The sequence below is a fragment of the Sebastes umbrosus genome, chromosome 14 (assembly GCF_015220745.1).
Source record: "Sebastes umbrosus isolate fSebUmb1 chromosome 14, fSebUmb1.pri, whole genome shotgun sequence".
Classification (NCBI taxonomy): domain Eukaryota; kingdom Metazoa; phylum Chordata; class Actinopteri; order Perciformes; family Sebastidae; genus Sebastes; species Sebastes umbrosus.
In genome coordinates, this window is record NC_051282.1 from 8,406,630 (window position 1) to 8,427,106 (window position 20,477).

The following is a 20,477-nucleotide window of genomic DNA, read 5'->3' on the forward strand; positions in this document are numbered from 1 at the left end:
CATATCTACTGACAGTTAAACTGATCAGGTTCTTTGACTGTGACTTAAATTATTTCTTCTTCACTGAGTGTTGTTGCAGTGTAGGTGTTTTACCTCAAAGGTTTTGATTAAAGATTTTTCTCTCGTGATAACTGACTGAGGATGGAGCCCATGTGAGGCCCATGTGAGGATTTAGGCCCATAAAACAGGTGTAATTTCCCTTTTCACAATCTTTCCTGGTGCAAGGCATTGCTTTTATGAGGATGAGGATTTTGTTAGAGTTTCTTTGTAATTCTTTGTTTTGTCCTACTGTTTTGTTTGACCGTCGGCCAATTTCGGGCTGTCGGTTAGCGTCTGTTGGCCTGGTTTTTGCGGTGTGTGTCCCGCACCGTTTGCTCTAGTCTGGCTTTGTCAGAGGCTTTTTGGCTAAATTCATCGTGTTGTATCGGCGGCGGAGCCCCGTCAGCGAGAGAAATCACCCTGATTGGCTGTTCAGCTTAAGCAAATCGGTGCACGAGAAGAGAAACAAGCGAGGAAAGCAAGCAAAAAAATCATCTTCATCTCATCTGATCATTTCAATACACAGATATTTTCACAATAACATGGCCATCTGGAATGAAGCTAAGTGGTGAGTGAGAGTGGTGTGAAAATGGTCAACAAACAGCAGTTTGTATATGCCATCCTAGGTCGTCCGGTTTCCCCTTTTTGAATGATGAATACAGATTATCGTGCCTGCTGGTGTGGAGAGTTATTTCCTCACATGCAGGCGCAGAACGTACGTGCTAGTTGGCCGTTGGCTGTAGTCGTTGCGGTGTGTTCAAGTGCAAACTTTTTTGGACCAGACACAGGCGACGTGAGGCGACGCAACAGTCTGTCTTCGTTGCCACTTATTCTTTGATGTCAGTTTGGTGTGTCTGGGCCTTAAGGTGTACTCATTTTTACTGAACATATTCCAGTTTTAGTGTCGTTAAATAAAATTCTTTTCATTGTTAGTAGTGTGTTTGGTTAAGAGTCTTCATGTTGACTTCATGGGGGGGTATTGTAGCCTTCTATCCCCCATTTCTTTCCTCTCTTCCTCCCCACTGTCTTCAATTTGCTTCCCTTTCTCTCCTCCCCTTATCTGTTTTGTCCTCTGTCACCTTCAATGCCCCCCTCCCCCTTGTGTGTTTCTCTCTCTTTATCTGTTTCTCTTTCCCTCCATCTCCTCAAGGTCACGGTCCTCAGACGTTTGCTGAGACACATTCTCGGGGGGCCAGCTATCACACACATACATACACACACACACGCATGTAGGCAACTTCTAGGGTGAAGCTGTCAGAGAGAGAGAAAGGACACAGAGACAAACGGAGAGAGATTTCACTTTGGCAACATGACCTGCATGCCTCCATTCACTCCATCCAGAATCACACAGACACACATACAAAACAGTCCCGGTGATAAATAATGCATGTTGGACGTATGCACACCCAGACTCAGACAAACTCATGTTATTCAAAGAAGTTAAGGAGCAGAAAGCTATAGATTTACGACGAAGTTATCCTCATTTAAGGCTGAGTCGCAGTTCTCTATCTCAATTAATTTTATTATGAAGCTTTATTGGCATGACGTTTTGATCATAAGACATTTTTCCAAAGTATATACAAAAACAGTCAAAAACATTTTTTCTGTCACTGTTTCTTGCTCTTTTTCTGTCCTTTTTTCTCTCTTCCTCCCGCAGTCATTCTCTACCTCACTTTTTCTTTATTTTTACTTTTTGTGTTCTCTGATTCCTTTCCTGTCTTTCTCTTACTTTTGTTTTTCCCTCTTTCTATCTCCTTTCTCTTTCTCACACACCCATATACAGGGTGGTAGTTAGATCAAAGGAGAGTGAGAGGGGTAAATGGGGAGAAAATGAAGGTGGATTGTGGTATTGAGATACAAAGTAAAGTGCTCACAGATGGAAAGGCAGTGAGAGATTTACTGACATCAAGAGAGACAAAACAACTTTCCATCTACTGTAATCAGGGCTGGGCAATATGGGCAAAATCTTCTATCCCGATCTAGGTCTAACTTATTTCGGAAAAAAATATGTGCGGTCGTCAACGGTGAGAGACAAATCATTTTTTGATAACTGTGGCATGAATTACACATATAATGTTTGTCAATTTGAAAGATAATTTTGCAAGTTGAGAAAGTCGCAGTTTGTCGTAGTATCATTTAGTTTTGTGTGAAACCGCTCAGCGAACTACATCTCTCGTCTCGCACAACATACGTCACCAACACTAGCTAGCTAACTAACTTATCTATGTTCCACGCACAAATGAAACGTTATATTACCTGATGTGTTTTATCCAGCAACTCCTGGTCTTTTTATCAGCCGGGAAGCGTACATTCCAAACACACTGGCATTGTAGCTTCAGAGAGACAGAGACGTCACTTACACGACTTTTGGGTGTGTAGTCTTTCTAATTGCGTATTTTCACAGTCTGACACTTCAACAGTTTTATAACGAGCTGCAATTTTCTTGCCTTGCAAAATTAGGTTTTATATTGAAACATCGTATGTGTGATTCATGGCGCAATTCAAACAGGATGAAAAAAATATTTGTCTCTCGCTGTTAACTACTCTTCGTATTATTTTCCGAAATAAGGTCCCCTTGTGGTCCACCGGAAGGGGCGGGACTTCGCCTCTCTATAGAGAAATAAAATTGGGTAAAGGTCCCTAGAAAAAGTTTTTTAAATAGTCAAGCTGTCACAGTTCTTACATGTCAGTATGGTAACTGGGATGAAACAAGATGATGAAGATGAACTGTACAGAAGCATTTCCATCACCAATTAAGTGCATAAATACTCCTTATCCACAAAAGCAAAAAGGCACCTCAAGTTGGTGTTAAAACTATTTTAGGGTGTCAAGAAAATGTATCAGATTTTGCTGCTGCCTTCATCCTTTTTTCACCATTTATAATGTGCACAAACATACTGTATTTGGTCACATGTGCTGTAGAGAGAGAGAGACAGACAGAGAGCAGCATTAATCTCTGAAGGCTTTGAGAGTGTTGCCTTCAGCATGCTCTGCTGCTCACAAACACCTCAACTGCTCCTCTGTGTGGGGGTGTATGTGTGTGTCGGAGCAGATGGAGACAGATAGAGCCTTTTATCCATTGATGAGTCGGGAACCGTATGGGTTGCATCACTCACACACAACAAACAGTGCGGGGAGCGGTAGCAGAGTACTTGGATGCTTCACTCTGACAATTTTCTTCGACAAGGCAGCGGAGAAATTACTGCACAGGACAGAAGAAGTGCAGAAAGCCTCAGTGCGGATCAGCAATTTGAGATAAGATAGGATAAGATGTACTCATCCTGCACCTCCGTCTCCAAGTGTGCAAGCATTTTGTTAAAACTGTTTTTAAATTGAAGCTTAACAAAGTGGAGAATAAGATTATAATCAGATTAGATTATAAGATTATAATAGTTTCTTAAGACAGAGACAGGACGAGAGAGCGTGACAAGGTCGAGGCAGAGACAAACGCACTGAGAGAGAGAGAGTTGGAAATGAAACAGTGTGAGTAGAGGAGAGAGACGGGGAAGTGGTGACAGACATGAATAAATGGAGAGTCAGAGACACACGGCACATTCATAAAGATGAAGTAGAAATAATTTATAGAGAAAGAGAAATGGTACTAAAACTTTCTGAGTGGTTGAAGGACAGAAACAAGGGAAGTGGTGACAGGCATGATTGAATAGAGTGGCAGACTCACAGGGAAGCCATATTTGTTATGGAAAGTGTGAAGCGCCTGCACAGAATAAATGAAATAGAATGAAGCAAAAGGCTAAAAAACTTTCCCCCTTTTAACATATTTATCACTTCCACTCCTGTCTCTAACAAAAAAGGTTTTCTCTGTGATATTAAAATGCCCCAAATTTTGAAAAAGCGTTTCTGAACGTTTACGGGAAATTTAAAAGTTTTCAAGAGATAGTTTGGGTGTTTTGAAAGTGGGGTTGTATGAGGTACTTATCCATAGTCTGTGTATTACCTACAGTAGATGACAGTCAGTATGCACCCCAGTTTGGAGAAACGGAACCAAAGCAATGTGCTGCTGTGGACGGGGCCGTCGGCGTATATTAGACACCTAAAAGAAAGGGTCATCTAAAAAAATCAATATCGGTATAAGTGTACGCTATTTAGAATATTTTCACCGCTTTACCTTGCCGTTAGACAGCCCTTTCCGAAGGGAACTGAAGCCGTTGTAGCCACCTATGCTCTCGCCAAAGCCACCAGACTAAACTGAATAAACTTGTAATTTTACTTCGCAGAACACAGGGAAAGAAATACTGTATTTTTCAGTGGAGTCTGGTTGCTTTGGCGAGAACACAGGTAAAGGCTTCAGTTCCCTGTCGGAAACTGTATAGCTGTCTCACAGCAAGGTAAACCGGTGAAAATATTCTAAATATAGCGTACAATTAAACTTTTGTTAGGTGGGCCTTTCTTTTAGGTGGCTAAAATATGTTGTGCTGTTGGCCCCGTCCACAGCAGTACATTGCTTTGTTTCCATGCGGTAACTCCTGTCTGCTTCTCCAAAGTGGGGGCGTGCCGACCGTCATCTACTGTAGGTAATACACTGACTATGGATAAGCACCTCATACAAACCCCACTTCAAAACACCCAAACTATCCCTTTAAGGCCTGCATGTATTTTTACTAGACAAAATGGTGCTCAGATTCTTAAATCTAACTGTTATCACACACACTGTTATGTTGAGCATGTATGGTTTTGCACTGTGTGATTTATTGATTTCACAAACAGTTGAGATGATGCTGGCTGTGATTTTGTCTTCTCTTTCCTATTTTGTTTATAACAAATTTGTGTTTCTGTCTACAATTTCCGTGTAAAGTGAAGCTTCTCCTTATTTTGTATTTTGTTGGCAGTAGGGCTGTCCCCTCTTAGTCAATTAGTCGACCAATCGGTTGTTTTGATCTTAGTCGACTAAGATTTCTTTAGTCGACTAGTCATTTGTTATGCTTTTTTCATGCTGAATGACTAATTTCTAAGAAACGTATGAGCACATCTCTGGTAAACACAAGATTTAAAGTGGTGCTTTTGTCTGATTCTTTGTGGAGAAACTCAGTTTTACAGATCTGTTGGTTGAATCAACTAATCGATTAGTGGACTAAGAATTTCTTTGGTTGAGGACAGCCCTATAGTTGGCAGTGATCTTGGATGACCTTGCTCCAGTGGGAAAATTCTCCCATCATATTAAATGTGGCATTTTAAGCAGCTGTCAAACATCTTTTGATATGATTGGCATATTTGCACATACGCAATAAGACTTGGGTCCAGATAATTAGCAGCATTACTAATGGGAGCTTCTCAAATGATGACAACATTTCACATAAATGTTAATGACTCCCAAAAAGGATGTTATTCTTGGCCCCCGATGCTTGGCACGCTAAAGAAATGAATGTTTAACTGATTTCTCCTTCAAGGCCTCTTCCTCACATCTGCCATTATGCAAACCGCTGAGAGCTTGAGCTGTTTAATACTGAAACAACAGCCACCGCCCCTGTTTATACCCAATCCAGTGTCACATGAAGTAAAGTGCAGAGTCATGGTCATGCCTACCAATCTGTTGTTTATGATACTATATAGTGTTTCAGAATATTGAAATGATTTGTTTTAATTGACATTAAAATGCTACAAATAGAACCTCAGTTGCTGGTTCCAATCCCAGGAGGGACAAATGTGGTTGGGGAAAGTGAATAAGTAAGTCTCTTACTTAATACTGTTGAAAGGCACTATCACCAGCTGCCCCATCATCATTTTTTTTTAGATATTAGTACCTTTAAATATATTTATGTGCCAACTCAACCCTCTATTAGTCCACTTACAGCCTGTCATCTCTTTGAATGTTGGAGGTTGCGTCTAATGTCATCTCCTATTCTCTCTTCCTCTCATCTAGAGAGCTAAGATCGGACCAGGCAAGAACCAAGAAGGCAAGGCGGCCAATGCCGCGTCCCGTTTCGACTCCAACGGCAACCAAGATCGCATGAAGTTGGCTGACTTCAACTTCCTGATGGTGCTGGGCAAGGGCAGCTTCGGCAAGGTGAGGCCCACAGTGTTGATGTGTGTCTCTGTCTGTGTATGTGCCACAGGTGTGTATCTGAACAGGACTGTGATGCTAGAAGTATTGTTCACATATGTGGAAGATTAAAATATACAGTATATCCACTCAGCAGCAGACAAAAGAGGAAACATTACTGGGTGACACCAAAATATTTTTGTGAGAATTCCTAATTTTGCACAAAGTAAACACAATGGGGACACTCGAGGGGGATCCTATATTGTTAATGTTGAAGGAAGTCTACAGTATATAGCTTTAGCTGAACAACAGCCACTGTGGCCACAAGATGGGAATTAAAGGAAAATGGTAAATACTACAATTAGGGCTGTCAAAGTTAACACTATAATAAGGTGTTAAAGAAATTAGTGGCGTTAAAACTAATTTGAGTTAACGCATTAAAGCAATCGATCTTTCGGAGGTTGTAGTGGGCTCAGAGAGGGCTAAAGTGAATATACTGGTATCATATGAAACTAGAAAACCTAAGGAATCCATTGGTACCAACCATGTCATACTAGCTTGTGCGAAGGAGGCTAAATAACGCTCCAAACTTATACTAAATTTTGGCATGGCCATTTTCAAAGGGATCCATTGACCTCTGACCTCTAGATATGTGAATGAAAATGGGTTCTATGGGTACCCACGAGTCTCTCCTTTACGGACATGCCCACTTTATGATAATCACTTGAAGTTTTGGGGCAAGTCATAGTCAAGTCGGCACACTGACACACTGACAGCTGTTATTGCCTGTTGGGCTTCAGTTTGCCATGTTATGGTTGGAGCATATTTTGTATGCTAAATGCAGTACCTTTGAGGGTTTCTGGACAATATTTGTCATTGCTTTGTGATGTTAATTGATTTCCAATAATAATATATATACATACGTTTGCATAAAGGAGCATATTTGTCCAATCCCATGTTGATAAGAGTATTAAATACTTGACAAATCTCCCTTTAAGGTACATTTTGAACTGAAAAAAAATTAATTTGCGATTAATCACGCTTAAATATTTTAATTGATTGATGACCCTAACTACAATGTATTGTTACAGTAGCACAAGTAGAGAATAGTCCTAAAGTCAAATTAATGTGAGTTAAACAGCATTATCTATCTAAATATCAACAATTTTCTAACATTAGCCACCAAGAGCTACTGGTTATACTAGACCAAGTCAGACTGTACAGTAGCTGCAAAAAAAAAATCACTCTTGGTTTCTTTTTAAAGTTACAATCTCAAAGATCTCCATTTCGTTCTCTTTGGCGGCATCTATGGCGAGCGGTAATGCAGGTGTGTTTTCGGATCTCACTTTCCAGAGATCCAAACAGTGTCACCTTTCCTGGGAATGTTGCCACAGACATCCAGTTCATAATACTGCAAATGCAAGGGCTTTTTCATCAGCTCAATCACCATTGTGTTACCTCATTCGGCGATAGATAGTGACTTAACAGACATTTATTTAAATGAAAATCTTCTGCTGCCGACCTTACTTCACATCCTGATATACTGCCCATGCCATTCATGGGCTTAATTGTAGACATGTAGCATTCACTTTTAAGGATGCTCCCAAGGAACCTATTATATGTGTAGCTGCCATCATGCGTATTATGCAAAATTAGAATAGTTAAAACAAGTATATCGGTAACTATGTGCTCGTACTATGAGCTCTCCTTCCACACACAGAGCTGAGAGGAAAAGAAAAGATGGACAGAAAGAGAAGATAGAGATAGAGGGAATTAAAGGAGACGGAGCACAGGTAGACAGAGATGGATGAAGGGAAAGAGGCGAAGAGGATGACGTGACAAGTGGAGAGAGTGATGAAAGGAGAGAGAGAGACAGAGATGTGAGAGCATGGCGGCAAGGTTGACATGAATGAATTGAGAGAGAGGTAAAAAACGTCAGACTGAATGAAAAGAGGGGAGAGCGAGAAAGGATTGGGGGGGGGGGGACCTTGGAGAGGGAAGACTGACGCGAATGAATGAAAATCAAGGCAAGAAGCAGAAAGAATGGGAAGATGTGGCGAGAGAGAAAATTGGGTAAACGACGGATGGAGCAGCAGGGGTGGAGAGAGAGAGAAAGTGACAGAAAGAGAACGACAGAAAGAGAGAGAGAGAGAGACCATTGTCTGTGTATCAGACCTGTATGCCGGCTGCCTGTTTCCATGGTAACGGGCGTTTAAAGCAACACTGATGCGTCAATGTGAGGAGACTGAGTCGAGGTCGATCATTACTGGAATACCCGACACACGCACGCACGCAGATTTCCGAAACATGCAAGTACACGAAACATGTCGACACACACATGTGCAGCCCGTGTTGGAGCATACAGAGACACACACATTCCTCGTTTAGGCCTATTCTGTGTACGCCGCACACACCAGGACATTCTGTTAATACAGGCTCAGAGAAACACACAGCACACACACACACACACACACACACACACACACGGTACAGGAGACAGAAATGCACACACGTAACCGCATGCACAAACAGGCGTTCACGTGACGTGCGTGTCATTTTAATGGTTCCTGAGTTTGTGTGGGAGGCTGGTACCTTCAGAGCTGCTCTCTCTGCCTCAGTGTCTGAGGACATCTGCATCACAATACTGCTGCTAACATTTCTCTGTGCTTACGCTGTGGTAATAACACACACGCACTCGTATCACATGGGCAGCAAGCGCATGCTTCAGCCTGATCTGTAATGTCATGTCTCTATAAACACACACACACACCCACACAATCACACCACAAGCATACAAGCAGAAACACACACATATGAAGCTGCATTTATTCTGTTATATTGCAAGATGGGAGCATTTTACTTATGTGTTGTGTGAATGATGGCCAAACTTCAGCACCATGGACAGCGCTGCTCAAAGCCTAAAGCAGGGCATACACTCTGTACCATTTTAGCCAGTTTCTCGAGTCATTTTAGAGTCGGACCGAATTTCAGCTTCATCGGGCGTTGTTTGCCGTGCAGTATACAGGGGAGATCAATTAACTCCTTCCGACCGGCCTTCAGACAGTCGGATGAATTTCTGACATGTCCGAAATTTTGGTCGGCCGACCACAGGCTCTCGCACAGTTGAAGCAGAGCCACGAGCCGATTCCCCAATGTCAGTGCCTTTTTCTTCTCTTTTTACAGTAATCAGAGCGTAGCTGTCACGATAACAATGTACAATAGATATAGTAAAATATATCATATAAAACAAACAGCTAGCTTACCTCCAATTCTCTCTGCAAAATGGACAAGCCATGCTGTCCACGTCTTCCTAGCCACCTGCGAGTCCATATGTGCCGGCGCCTCTTTTCTTTTAGACGTTTCAGCAGACAGGATGGCACAGATGATCAAGGCAGCATGTTTCTTCCTTGTTAGCATTATTGTGACCCGTACAGACCTCTGCTATCAAACACACACACACACACACTACCTGCCTCGTAGCTTTCAAACAAATCTTTATTGATAACTGTCAACAGCCAGAACGGTCCACAGGGGCCGACGGGCCGTGTGGTTTTTTTTTCTATTTTATACGCACAGTGTGAGCACATCAATCGTGAGCTTTGGCTTTACATCGCAAATGATCTACTCGTATGGTAGGAGTAGGAATTACACAATAACATTTCTAAAATCGTACATTGTATGCCCAGCTTTAGCTCTCTGACATTTTTTTATTGACTTTATACATTTCAGCAACAAGAAAGTGCTCCGACTCCGTTGTTTTGTCTTTTAGCTTCCTGTCTATGCCGGATTGTGTTATGTAGGTGAACATTGTGCAATTTGCACCTGCATTTTAGAAAAAATACCTGACCAGTTTTATCATATAACTTACAGCACGGAGGACTGCCAGAGCTAAAAGAAAGGGGGAGACTTTCTTTTTAAATAGTGGAACAAATCAAATCATCAATCCATTGGTACCAACCATGTCATACTACCGTGTTGCGAAAGAGGTTAAATAACGCTAGTTCTAAATAACGGCAAGTCATAGGCAAGTCAGCACACTGACACTGACCGCTGTTGTTGCCTGTTGGGCTGCAGTTTGCCTTGTTATGATTTGAGCATATTTTTATGCTATTTGTCATTTTTTTGTGTTGTTAATAGATTTCCAGTAATAAATATATATAACATTTGCTTAAAGCAAGCACATTTGCCCACTCCCATGTTGATATTGAGTATTAAGTACTTGACAAATCTCCCTTTAAGGTACATTTTGAACAGATAAAATATGTGCTATCAATTTGCGATTAACTGTGGACAATAATGCAATTAATCACAATTAAATATTTTAATTCATTGACAGCCCTAATAAAAAACTGGGTGTTTTTTTCAAAACTTTAACTTTGATTGTTGCTTATTTATTCATGATAATTTAATGTTGCCGATAAATACTGTTCAGGGGCTTCAATGCACATGTTCCCGTGACAGCATCACAGCCCCCAAACTTGATGCATCTCATCTTATTGTGGTCCTCTGTTTTTGCTCTTGCAAGATGAGGTGCCATGTGGCTGGGGACAGCTCGCACATAGGAATGCAATGTGGGCATATGAATGTCTTAATAAATCCAAAAAATAATCATCAAAAGCTTGTTCTCATTTAGGAATTAAAACGTTAAATGGTTTTGTAAACTTGGGCACAGTAGCAACATTAAGACGTCTCACTATGTCCTACAGTGACCATCTGTGTGGGGCTAGACAGACTATATAGACATATGACAGAATAATACAACCCAGCCCACTGTAATACAACATAGAGCAGTACAACGCAGTGAAGTGCAATGTAATGTGGATTCATTTGTTTTCCCTGGGTAAATTCACTCCGCAAGGTCAGCAGAGAAAACACTGTGGCATCATTTACGACATTTGACAGTTAATATCCTGAGGACTGCTTCTCTGTCAAATGACCCTGAACAACTTTCTTGGATAAAAGGGCGTTGCCAATAGTGACTAACGCCACAATTCACAGTAGAATAGCTAGTTTATGAACCAAAATGACCTTGAGCAAGACACTGAACCGCGATGAGATCACGAAATGTAACTCGGAAGCTAAACGCATCCGGTAAATGCCTAAAATGATGTGCAAAAAGTATAATGAAAAACCACTTGTGCTTGTCTTCCTTAATTTGTCACCATGGGCAGCGAGTAATGATGCCAAAAAGCTCCTGTTGTTGCTTTGTGTCCTCTGCATCTTTTGATTTTCGATGAAACCCTGTGGTTTTATGTCTCCTTCCTCTTGTGTTGGGCTTGTCCTTGTCCTTGTGGTTGTGTAAAATGAGCTCTGGGCCAGATGGTGTCCTTCCTCTGTGTTTCAACTTTATAGAGTTTGTATTTACATAGAGTCACACTTCCACCATATGGGATGAGCCCAGGCATTCACAAACACACCCACAGTCTCTCTCACACTCACACTAGCTTTTATCAAAGGATACCACCAGCATAGATCCAACTTCAACAGATATCTAAACTTTAATGCTGAAAGATTGTAATACACATTCTTTATCAGTGGCTGCCCTCTATGCAAACACATGTTTTACACCCTCACACACTTGATCCATCTGTGCTGCACTCCCTGTAGTAACCTAAACCCAATAACCCCTCTACATTATCATACCTGAATATTTATATGGCATAAACAGCAAAGCTGCTAAGTTTCAAATCTCTTAGGGGGAAAAAAATTATGAAGTGGATATAAGGTCACTCTTATTGCTCCATATTTGGAGGTTTTGGAAAGAATAATGAGTGTGATATGTTTCCCATTTACATCATTAAAGGAACAGTGTGTAGGATCTGACCTAGGGTGTGGGAATTTCTCCCATGTGCCAAACATGTAGCGTAATGGCCCTCTCTAGAGCCAGTTGTTGTAAGAGTAGAGTGCTTAGAGTGTGTGTATGAGAGAGGTGAGTGCTGAAGCAAGAGCGAGAGAGCGGCGGCAACAGGAACGAGTAACATTATTGACTCCGGCCCAAACAGGAAAAGTTAAAAGTGTTTGGTTTGTCCGTTCTGGGCTACTGTAGACTCCGTGGAAGAGGACCCACTCCCTATGCCGATATAAACAGCTCATTCTAAGCTAACAAAAACACGATTCTTATTTTCAGGTGGTGATACACTAAACAAAACATACTTATTATTAATATTATATTAAATTCCTGTCAATAGATCCCTCTAATTGTTACTAACTAGTCCTTCAAAGCTGACATTCATCAATAGCAGGAGTGAGCAGGTAGTGTTTCTGCTCACTCTACGCTTGACAGCACATGTTGCTGTTTGAAGACGTACAGTATAGAATATGGTCTTTAATATCTAGTCTATCTTGCTTCCCCAGAGGAATAGTATATTGAATACATCAATAAATCAATCACACTCTGTTTAACTTGAGCATTTGAGCAGTTGCAAATTTTTTCAAGTCACTAGGCTCACCCTGTGTTTTTTTGCAAATTAACATAAGAAAAAGTTTTTAATATAAAATACGATTGGATGAAAGATCCTTTGTTGAGGTCCCGAAACTCAATTAGCCTCGTGGGAACTACAAACACATCATGCTAGCCATGTAATGTGAAGCTCAGCCGCTTTTTCCTCCACATTCTTCTTGCCTGTTCTCTGCCTTGTTTTAAGATAAAAGTACTTTTATTAGTTTTAGAGTGATAGGAAGAGGAAGGCTGTGCAGTCAGTCGTGTGGGTTCAGCAGATCAGTCTCACATGTGGGAAAGAGACTTTATCTGTGCTGATAATTTACATAAGTCACAACGTTCCTGTTTCTGAAAATGTTCTTTCTGACGCATGGAACCTTAGAGAAGATTTTGCTATTATAGCTTACTGTCCCAGTAAGTCGAGAGACGTGAGCATGATTTTGTTTCTTAATATCTGAATTAAGTTGCCTAAACATTTTCATGGTTCACTGTTGCTTTGTCATACGGTGCTCTGATACATCTGACCTTCAGATCTGTATATTCTTTGCACCTTTGCTAGGTTGTAATATTGTATTTTTTGTTGTTATGTGCTGTCTTTCCTTCAGACGATATACTGTACATGTAATCTCTTGAGAGTTAGTGACAAAATCAAAGTTAAAGAAATGGTTCAACATTTTGGAAAGTTCACTTTTTAGCTTTCTTATCGAGAGTTAAAGATTAAGATTTATACCAATAGGAGTAGAATGGACATTGAACTTTTTCCCGTGGTCGTTTGACTAATACAAAAGAAAATGGCGATTGTTGTTAGTTGTTGTGGCGACAACGCATGTCAGTGTGGCCGCAGCCGTATATTTGTCCAACTCCCGGAGTGGTGGAGAGTGAGGCGAAGGGGACACAACCACTTGTGCAAATTATGCACGATGGTGTCACCAATATGCAAATGAGCGTATGGCGTCATCTGGCTACTTTTAAAGACATAATAACAGCCTGTTAGCCTGTCTCAGTCCAAAGGTACCAGCACCTCTAAAGCTCATTAATTAGCTTGTTATATCCGTCTTTATGCTAAACAAAGCTTTTAAACCTTTCCTGACTATATAGCCTTATATTGAACAGCCAGATTTAAGAGTCATATCTATTTTCTCATCTAACTCTCCAAAAGAAGGCGAATAAATGTATTTCCCAAAATGCTGAACTACTGCTTTAAAGCTCCTCTTTCTCAAGCTATTAAGGTCTGCTATACACACACACACAGCACAGACACCTTCCACAGTTATACACTCGCTCATATAATTCCCCCCATACAGATTTCCATCCAGAGAGTTGAACTTTTATGACCTGGTCACAAGCCTGCTGCAACTTTTATGAGATGACCTGCGAGCTGAGACTCGACCTACATTTTGCCTGCTATTTGCAGCGGCTGCTGGGTTCTTCAGGAAAGAAGATATGAGGAGAGAAGAGGAGAGGAGAGGGGAAAGCAAGTGGAAAAGTAGGAAAGGGAGAAATCGAGAAACATGAGGGGAGAAATGGTGATGAAAAAGGAGAGGAGAAAAAGAGACCTGAGAGAGGAAGACAAAACAGAAACATTTACTCCTCCTGTTTGAGAGACTGTAAGCAGCATGAGCCTGACCTTGGCCACAAGACATTTAAACTGCTGAGTACACACACACACACACACACACACACACACACAGCAACACAGCAACACAGAGGCATCTCTGCATTCTTGGCATCTGTCTGGTCGACCTCCACAAGAATCAGCAGCCACAGATTATATATGAAACCACCACCCATGGTGTGTGTCTGTGTGTGTGTGTGTGTAAATTACAAGCAGATGTGCTCCCAGACTTCACAATTAAAACAAATAGGATTCTGGATTGCTTGACTGCTGCCAATCTATTTCTACGCCATTCCTCCTGCCCTTCACTTCCTCCTTCAATCGTTCCCCCATTTTTTTTTAAATCCCACTCTTCTCACCCATCCACCTTCCTTTATCTCCATCCGCCCCATGCTGTGTGTCCTAAAGAGAAAAAAAATAATCCCCTTCTCATCTTACTCTTTCTTTTCTACTTTTTGCTCCTCCCTGATGTTCGTGAAGGGCAAACAGAAGATGAACAGTATAAAAATCTTTCAGAAGCGCTAAATAAATCTGCGCTCTGTATGATTAGCATTTTGTATCGACAACTAAAGATTTCAGCCCAGAGTCGCACAGTGTATATATACGATTAATTAATCATTCTTCGTGAGCTTAATGTGAATTAGTGCAGCTCGTTTCTGCCTTTTTCTTCACTGATGAGGACGAAAATAGGATGGGCACCGCTTCATCATGTGGAGAAATCATTAGACAATCCGGGTCTGAAAAGTGAAGCCAATGCTGAAGTGCCTTAAAGTTGCATTCTTTCTAAAAGCCAGCAGGGGGCGACTCCTCTGGTTGCAAAAAGAAGTCCGATTGTATAGAAGTCTATGAAAAAATGAGCCTACTTCTCATTTCTTACCTCAGTAAACATTGTAAACATGAGTTTATGGTCTCAATCACTAGTTTCAAGTCTTCTTCAATACAGCATGATGTTCATTTAGTAAATTATGGTCCCATTTAGAGTCAAATAGACCATAGAGCAGGGGATGCTTTAGGGCGGGGCTACCTTATGATTGACAGGTCGCTACCACGCGTTGTCCGGTCTGGAAGTTGTCGATAGTGACTGCCAAAATGCCAAACTCAAGGATTCAAAACGCCAGTCCACAAACCAGTGGGTGATGTCATGGTGACTACGTCCACTTCTTATAAAGTCTATGGGAGAAATCTAAAATCCAATAGGCCTGCCTTACCAATACTGGTTGCAAAGCTATGTTTGGACAGTCATTGTTTGGTGAGAGGTTTAGCGAACAGTCAATTCTCACTGTGTGGCCTCTTCTACGACAGATGTCACGAACCAACCAGCAAGCATGGAATGACACAAAATATGCTGGCAGACACAACATTGTAAGCTCCATTTTTGTAAAGTATAAAAAAAAAAACGAGAGTAGCACAAAGGAGCGATGCAAGTTGATGAGATGTCTGCTTTAATTTTTTTTTATTTATATCTTAGTGCTACGATCCACCAGGGATTTATCTCACAATTTGACGTGCCTCAAAATTGATATCGTGCGGTCTGACACAAATTGCGAACGATATTTTATTACATCTATCTCCTACAGAGTGACAATCACACTATAGGAGCCTTTTATCACCTCCTTTCCCTCCGCCCTGCCTTTCTTTTCCCTCTCCTCAGATGACATCTTGAAAGATGATGAATCCGTTTTCTCTCTCCTTCCCTCCCATCCTCACTCTCTTTATTTCTACTTTGACTGTCTAACCCAAACAGGGAGAGAAGCTTTACTTTATCACTCCACTCCTTTATCCCTGCCCTTTAAAGTACCTCCTCTATCTCCCCCTTTCCCTGCCTCCCACATCTCTCTGCCCCCCTTTCTCGCCCTCTTTCTTTTCTTTCTTCCCAGCACCCTTCTTTCTTCCAAGGTGATGTTACTATAAAGACATGACAGGAGCTGTGTGCCATAAAGATTTTGAATATTGATGATTTTCTTCTTCCTTGTATTTCCCATCTGTCCTCTCCTTTCCCTCTCTCTTCTCCTCTCTCTAGGTGATGCTCGCAGAGCGCAAAACAACGGAGGAGCTGTACGCCATAAAGATCCTGAAGAAGGACGTTGTGATCCAGGATGATGACGTTGAATGCACCATGGTGGAGAAGAGAGTGCTAGCGTTGGCTGGAAAGCCCCCGTTCTTAACACAGCTGCACTCCACTTTCCAGAGCATGGTAGGTGGGCCAACATACAAAAGCTGTATGATATTGTATAAAATAATTGCATGTCTTACTAAAAACAATGGGGAAAGAAAGGCCTGAAAAGTGAAGCCAATACGGAAGTGCTTTAAACTTGCATTATTTTTAACAGCCAGCAGGAGGCGACTCTTCTGGTTGCAAAAAGAAGTCTGCTTGTATAGAAGTGTATGAGAAAATGAGCCTACTTCTCACTTGATTTATTACCTCAGTAAACATTGTAAACATGAGTTTATCGTCTCAATCGCTAGTTTCAAGTCTTCTTCAGTTTTCGTCTTACAACTGTAACTCTTTCACATTGTGTTTTCAGTTCATGAAAGTTAATTGTAACCTTTTGGTCGCCTAAAAATGTCTTATTCAGCGTTCGGTTGTACTTAGCTCCACCCTCTCGTTTCACTTCTGGTTGCAAAAAAACAAGAAGACGACGGCCAAAATGCCAAACTCGAGGCTTCACTACTTAATTGTATTGATGTCTTCTTTGTTAAAACCATAATTCAGTATTTTGGGAATTGCGTTTATTCACTTTGTTGCTAAGAGTAAGTTGATATCATACCCATTATCTGTGCATTACATTATAAGGCTGCAGCCAGCAAACGGTTAGCTTAGCTTAGCATAAAGACTGGAAACAGGGAGAAATAGCTAGCCTGGCTCCAACAGAAGGCAACAACAACACCTCTGACTCTTGCTAATTAACAAATAATATCCCTTTTGTTTAATCCGTACAGTTTGTAACATGTGTAATAATGTTGTGATTCTGTGAGGGGTTATTATAGTTTCATTTGCTGCTGGTTCAGGCTCTATGGACTTTATGAACTTCTGTTTAATGGGAAAATGTTTGCTTGGTTGGTTACATACTTACACACACACTTACACAAACGCACAGTGACTTGAAACCAAAAAAAAAATCCATTTTACATTCTTTGCAAGAAGGGCTGGGCATTATATTGATAATATATTTATATTGTGATATGAGACAAGATATCATCTTAGACTTTGGATATCGTAATATCAGATTATGGCCTTAGTGTTGTCTTTTCCTGGTTTTAAAGGCTGCATCACAGTTAAGTGATGTCATTTTCTGAACTTACCGGGCTGTTCTATTATTTGCCTTTAATAATTTTGTAAATATTTTGTGAAAGCACCAATAGTCAACCCTACAGTATCATCGCAATATCAATATCGAGGTATTTGGTCAAAAAATATCGGGATATTTGATTTTCTCCATCTCGTCCAGCCCTATTTGCAAGCAGACAAACTGACACCCTTCGTAGGCCCCTACACCTTCACATTATATCCGATCTGAAGGGAGCCACGGTGCGGCGTCCTGCTGAAGTGCACAGACGCGCTGCTGGTGAGCGCTGTGGTCTTAACAGCAGCCGCCCATGCCTGCCGTCACCAGCTCACAGCTGGAACACGCAGGCTGGGTTCATATTTGATTCATGCTCATCTTCTGATGTATAATCCATATTACACTGAAGATGAGTCAACAGCGGAGTAAATATAGCTCACTGGTCCAACACTTATAACACCGAGTACAAGTCATGTACTTTCACATGCTACATAAACATACTCGCTCGGACATATTTTCATTGATCGGTGAAAATAATGTGTTGTGAATTCATTTGAGGTTGTCGTTAAAGGCTTGGCAAATAAAGTTGACCTGCACACACACACACACACACACACACACACACACACTCACACACACAACCCAGAAGTGAGTGTGTTAATCCCCCTCAGCACTAATTCTCTGACCAGAGGAGGGCTTTCGTACATATGGGACTTAACAGGCAGTTATTATAACACACACATACACATAGAGGCAATTATATATCACGCATGCATACACACATGCATACTACTGCATATGCTGTGTAGTGCGCACACACAAATAGCCGGCTTCTGGCCAAGGTCTCTACCCGTTAAAGGGGAGTTTATTCTTGCCATTGTCGCGACAAGTGCATGCTCATGGGGGATCTCTTGTTGGGTCTCTAAGTTATAGAGTACGATCTAGATATGAAAAGCATCTCGAGCTAACTTCTGTTTTGATTTGACGCTATATAAAAATTAATTGAATTCAATTGAAATACATTTTAATCACACATACACAGTAGACACATACACACACACACACACACACACACACACACACACACACACACGGAGCACGTATTACACAAACAACTGTCCATAAGACTTATCATAGGGTGCAAATACACTCTCAAACACACTCACACACAGTCTAGACACACATTGAAAGACAACACACACATGACCACACACACAAATCCCTCCACTCTCCCTCACATACTGAACCTTATTGGCAATTTCTGTAGATAATGGTGGAGAATTATCTCTTAAATTGATGTTGCTGTGTTCCCTCAGTTAAAGCCTGATCGGAAAACAACCCAATCACCTTTTTCTCACGGTGTTCTTCCTCTTTCTCCATCTTTTGCCCCTCTATTTTCACCGCCTATGTTTTTTGGTCTTCTATATCTCTCCTTTAATCTTCTCTTATTTGACCCATCACTCTCTGTCTACCTCTGAGCAATCCCTTTCTCTCTACAGTATCTTACTTTGTTCTCACTATCAACCCATTTCTCTGTGACCTCTCACCTGCTTTTATGAACATGCACTTAATGACCTCTCTCTTTCTCTCTGTATCTGCCCCTCCATCTCTCCGTAGGACCGTTTGTATTTTGTCATGGAGTACATAAACGGAGGAGATCTCATGTATCAGATTCAGCAGGTCGGCAAGTTCAAAGAGCCCCATGCTGTGTGAGTACGGACACACAAACACACAAAGGCTAAGATACGTTCTTATGCCATCATAACACAACATCTTAATCCCGTGCTTATAGGTGTTTCGCAGTTTGGTAATGCTTTTTTTAAAAATCATATTGAATAAGCCATCAGCAGTTTGACGGGCTCAGGTGATGGATGAGCAATCCGAGCAGAAGCCTGGGGGTGAAATATGTTGTTCGCCCCGATGCACGTCGCTGCTCTGAAGAACTTCAAAGAAATGAAAGTAATCCAGCAGCTCCTGTGAGTTTTCACTGTGCGGTAGAATACCTCCAAAACTGTAGAATATAATTAAGGTGGCTGGCGAGATCACTGGTGTCAAGTCAAACCAGCGGGCTGACATATTTGACAAGCGGGCTGTCGGGGAAAGCGAGAGCCGTGGAGGAGTTTGCCCTTCATCTGCTTTATAGGGAATTAGAGTTTCTTCCCCCTGGCAGAAGGTTTAGACTGCTGAAGGGCAAGTCGACGGGGTGAGGAACTCTTTTATCTAACGCCATCGACCTGTTCTACTCTGTTTAATTTATTTAGTAGACAATAGTCAGGATATTCTGCTCCGTAGATGATGATGATGATGCCTTGAACTTTTGTCTCAGTCTTGTTTTTTGTATTTTGTACGTATGTTTAGCATCTAAAGCCGCGATAGCTTCCTGCTGTGGCGATGCCCATCTGGTCGTCATGCTGAGACAGATAAAACATCCAACAAACAAGCTCTGCATATCCCACACTGCTCTCCGCACCATCAAATGCCTCTTGACATCTTTTAGCTGCACTTTACAAACAGACACGGATTGTGCACGCCCACGCAGATACTGCGTCGACTGCGTGGTCAGTGTGTCCAGACTCCTCCTGTTGATCTTATCAGCTGCTCTCTGGCCTTGAAGAGACAGCACTGACCTTTCATGCAGACACACACATGCGTGCATGCACACACACAAATTATCCATCTGTTTTCCTCCTGTCCTTTCTCTCAGACTCTTTCTAATTACTGTTTTTGTTTCTTTTTGTGTGTGTGTGTAGATTCTATTCTGCGGAGATCGCCATTGGTCTGTTCTTCCTACATCTAAAGGGCATCATCTACAGGTAAACTCCATCCCACAACATACTAAATAAACAACATTTACAAAATACCACATTTATTGTGGAGGATTCTCAATTTATTAAAGGATGTATTTTCTTGTTAATAGTATGGGTCGATACTGTTTTGGTTTTAAATGAATTACTGCAACAGCCCAAACACAGTTTTACACCTTTCATGATACAAGTTTGAAAAGCAGGCACTTTGTAACAAATTTGTGTCTTAATCACTGACGTGCTGCAATTTTGAATATATATAATTTTTGACAAAATACATTGGACTTTACAAGATTTC

The 20,477-nt window shown here is 41.3% G+C and overlaps 1 protein-coding gene across 3 annotated transcripts in view; it reads left to right on the top strand.

The window, feature by feature from the left end:
- Window positions 1–20,477, top strand: part of LOC119501221 (protein kinase C beta type-like) — a 121,683-nt gene that overhangs the window by 71,393 nt on the left and 29,813 nt on the right. For all 3 annotated transcript variants that reach the window (XR_005209785.1, XM_037791425.1, XM_037791424.1), the window contains exons 9-12: window positions 5,918–6,061; window positions 16,112–16,285; window positions 18,993–19,084; window positions 20,126–20,188. Coding sequence is in view for 2 of the 3 variants with exons in the window: in XM_037791425.1 (XP_037647353.1) it covers window positions 5,918–6,061; window positions 16,112–16,285; window positions 18,993–19,084; window positions 20,126–20,188 (473 nt within the window). In the remaining variant the exon portion in view is untranslated. The remainder of the gene's footprint in view (window positions 1–5,917; window positions 6,062–16,111; window positions 16,286–18,992; window positions 19,085–20,125; window positions 20,189–20,477) is intronic.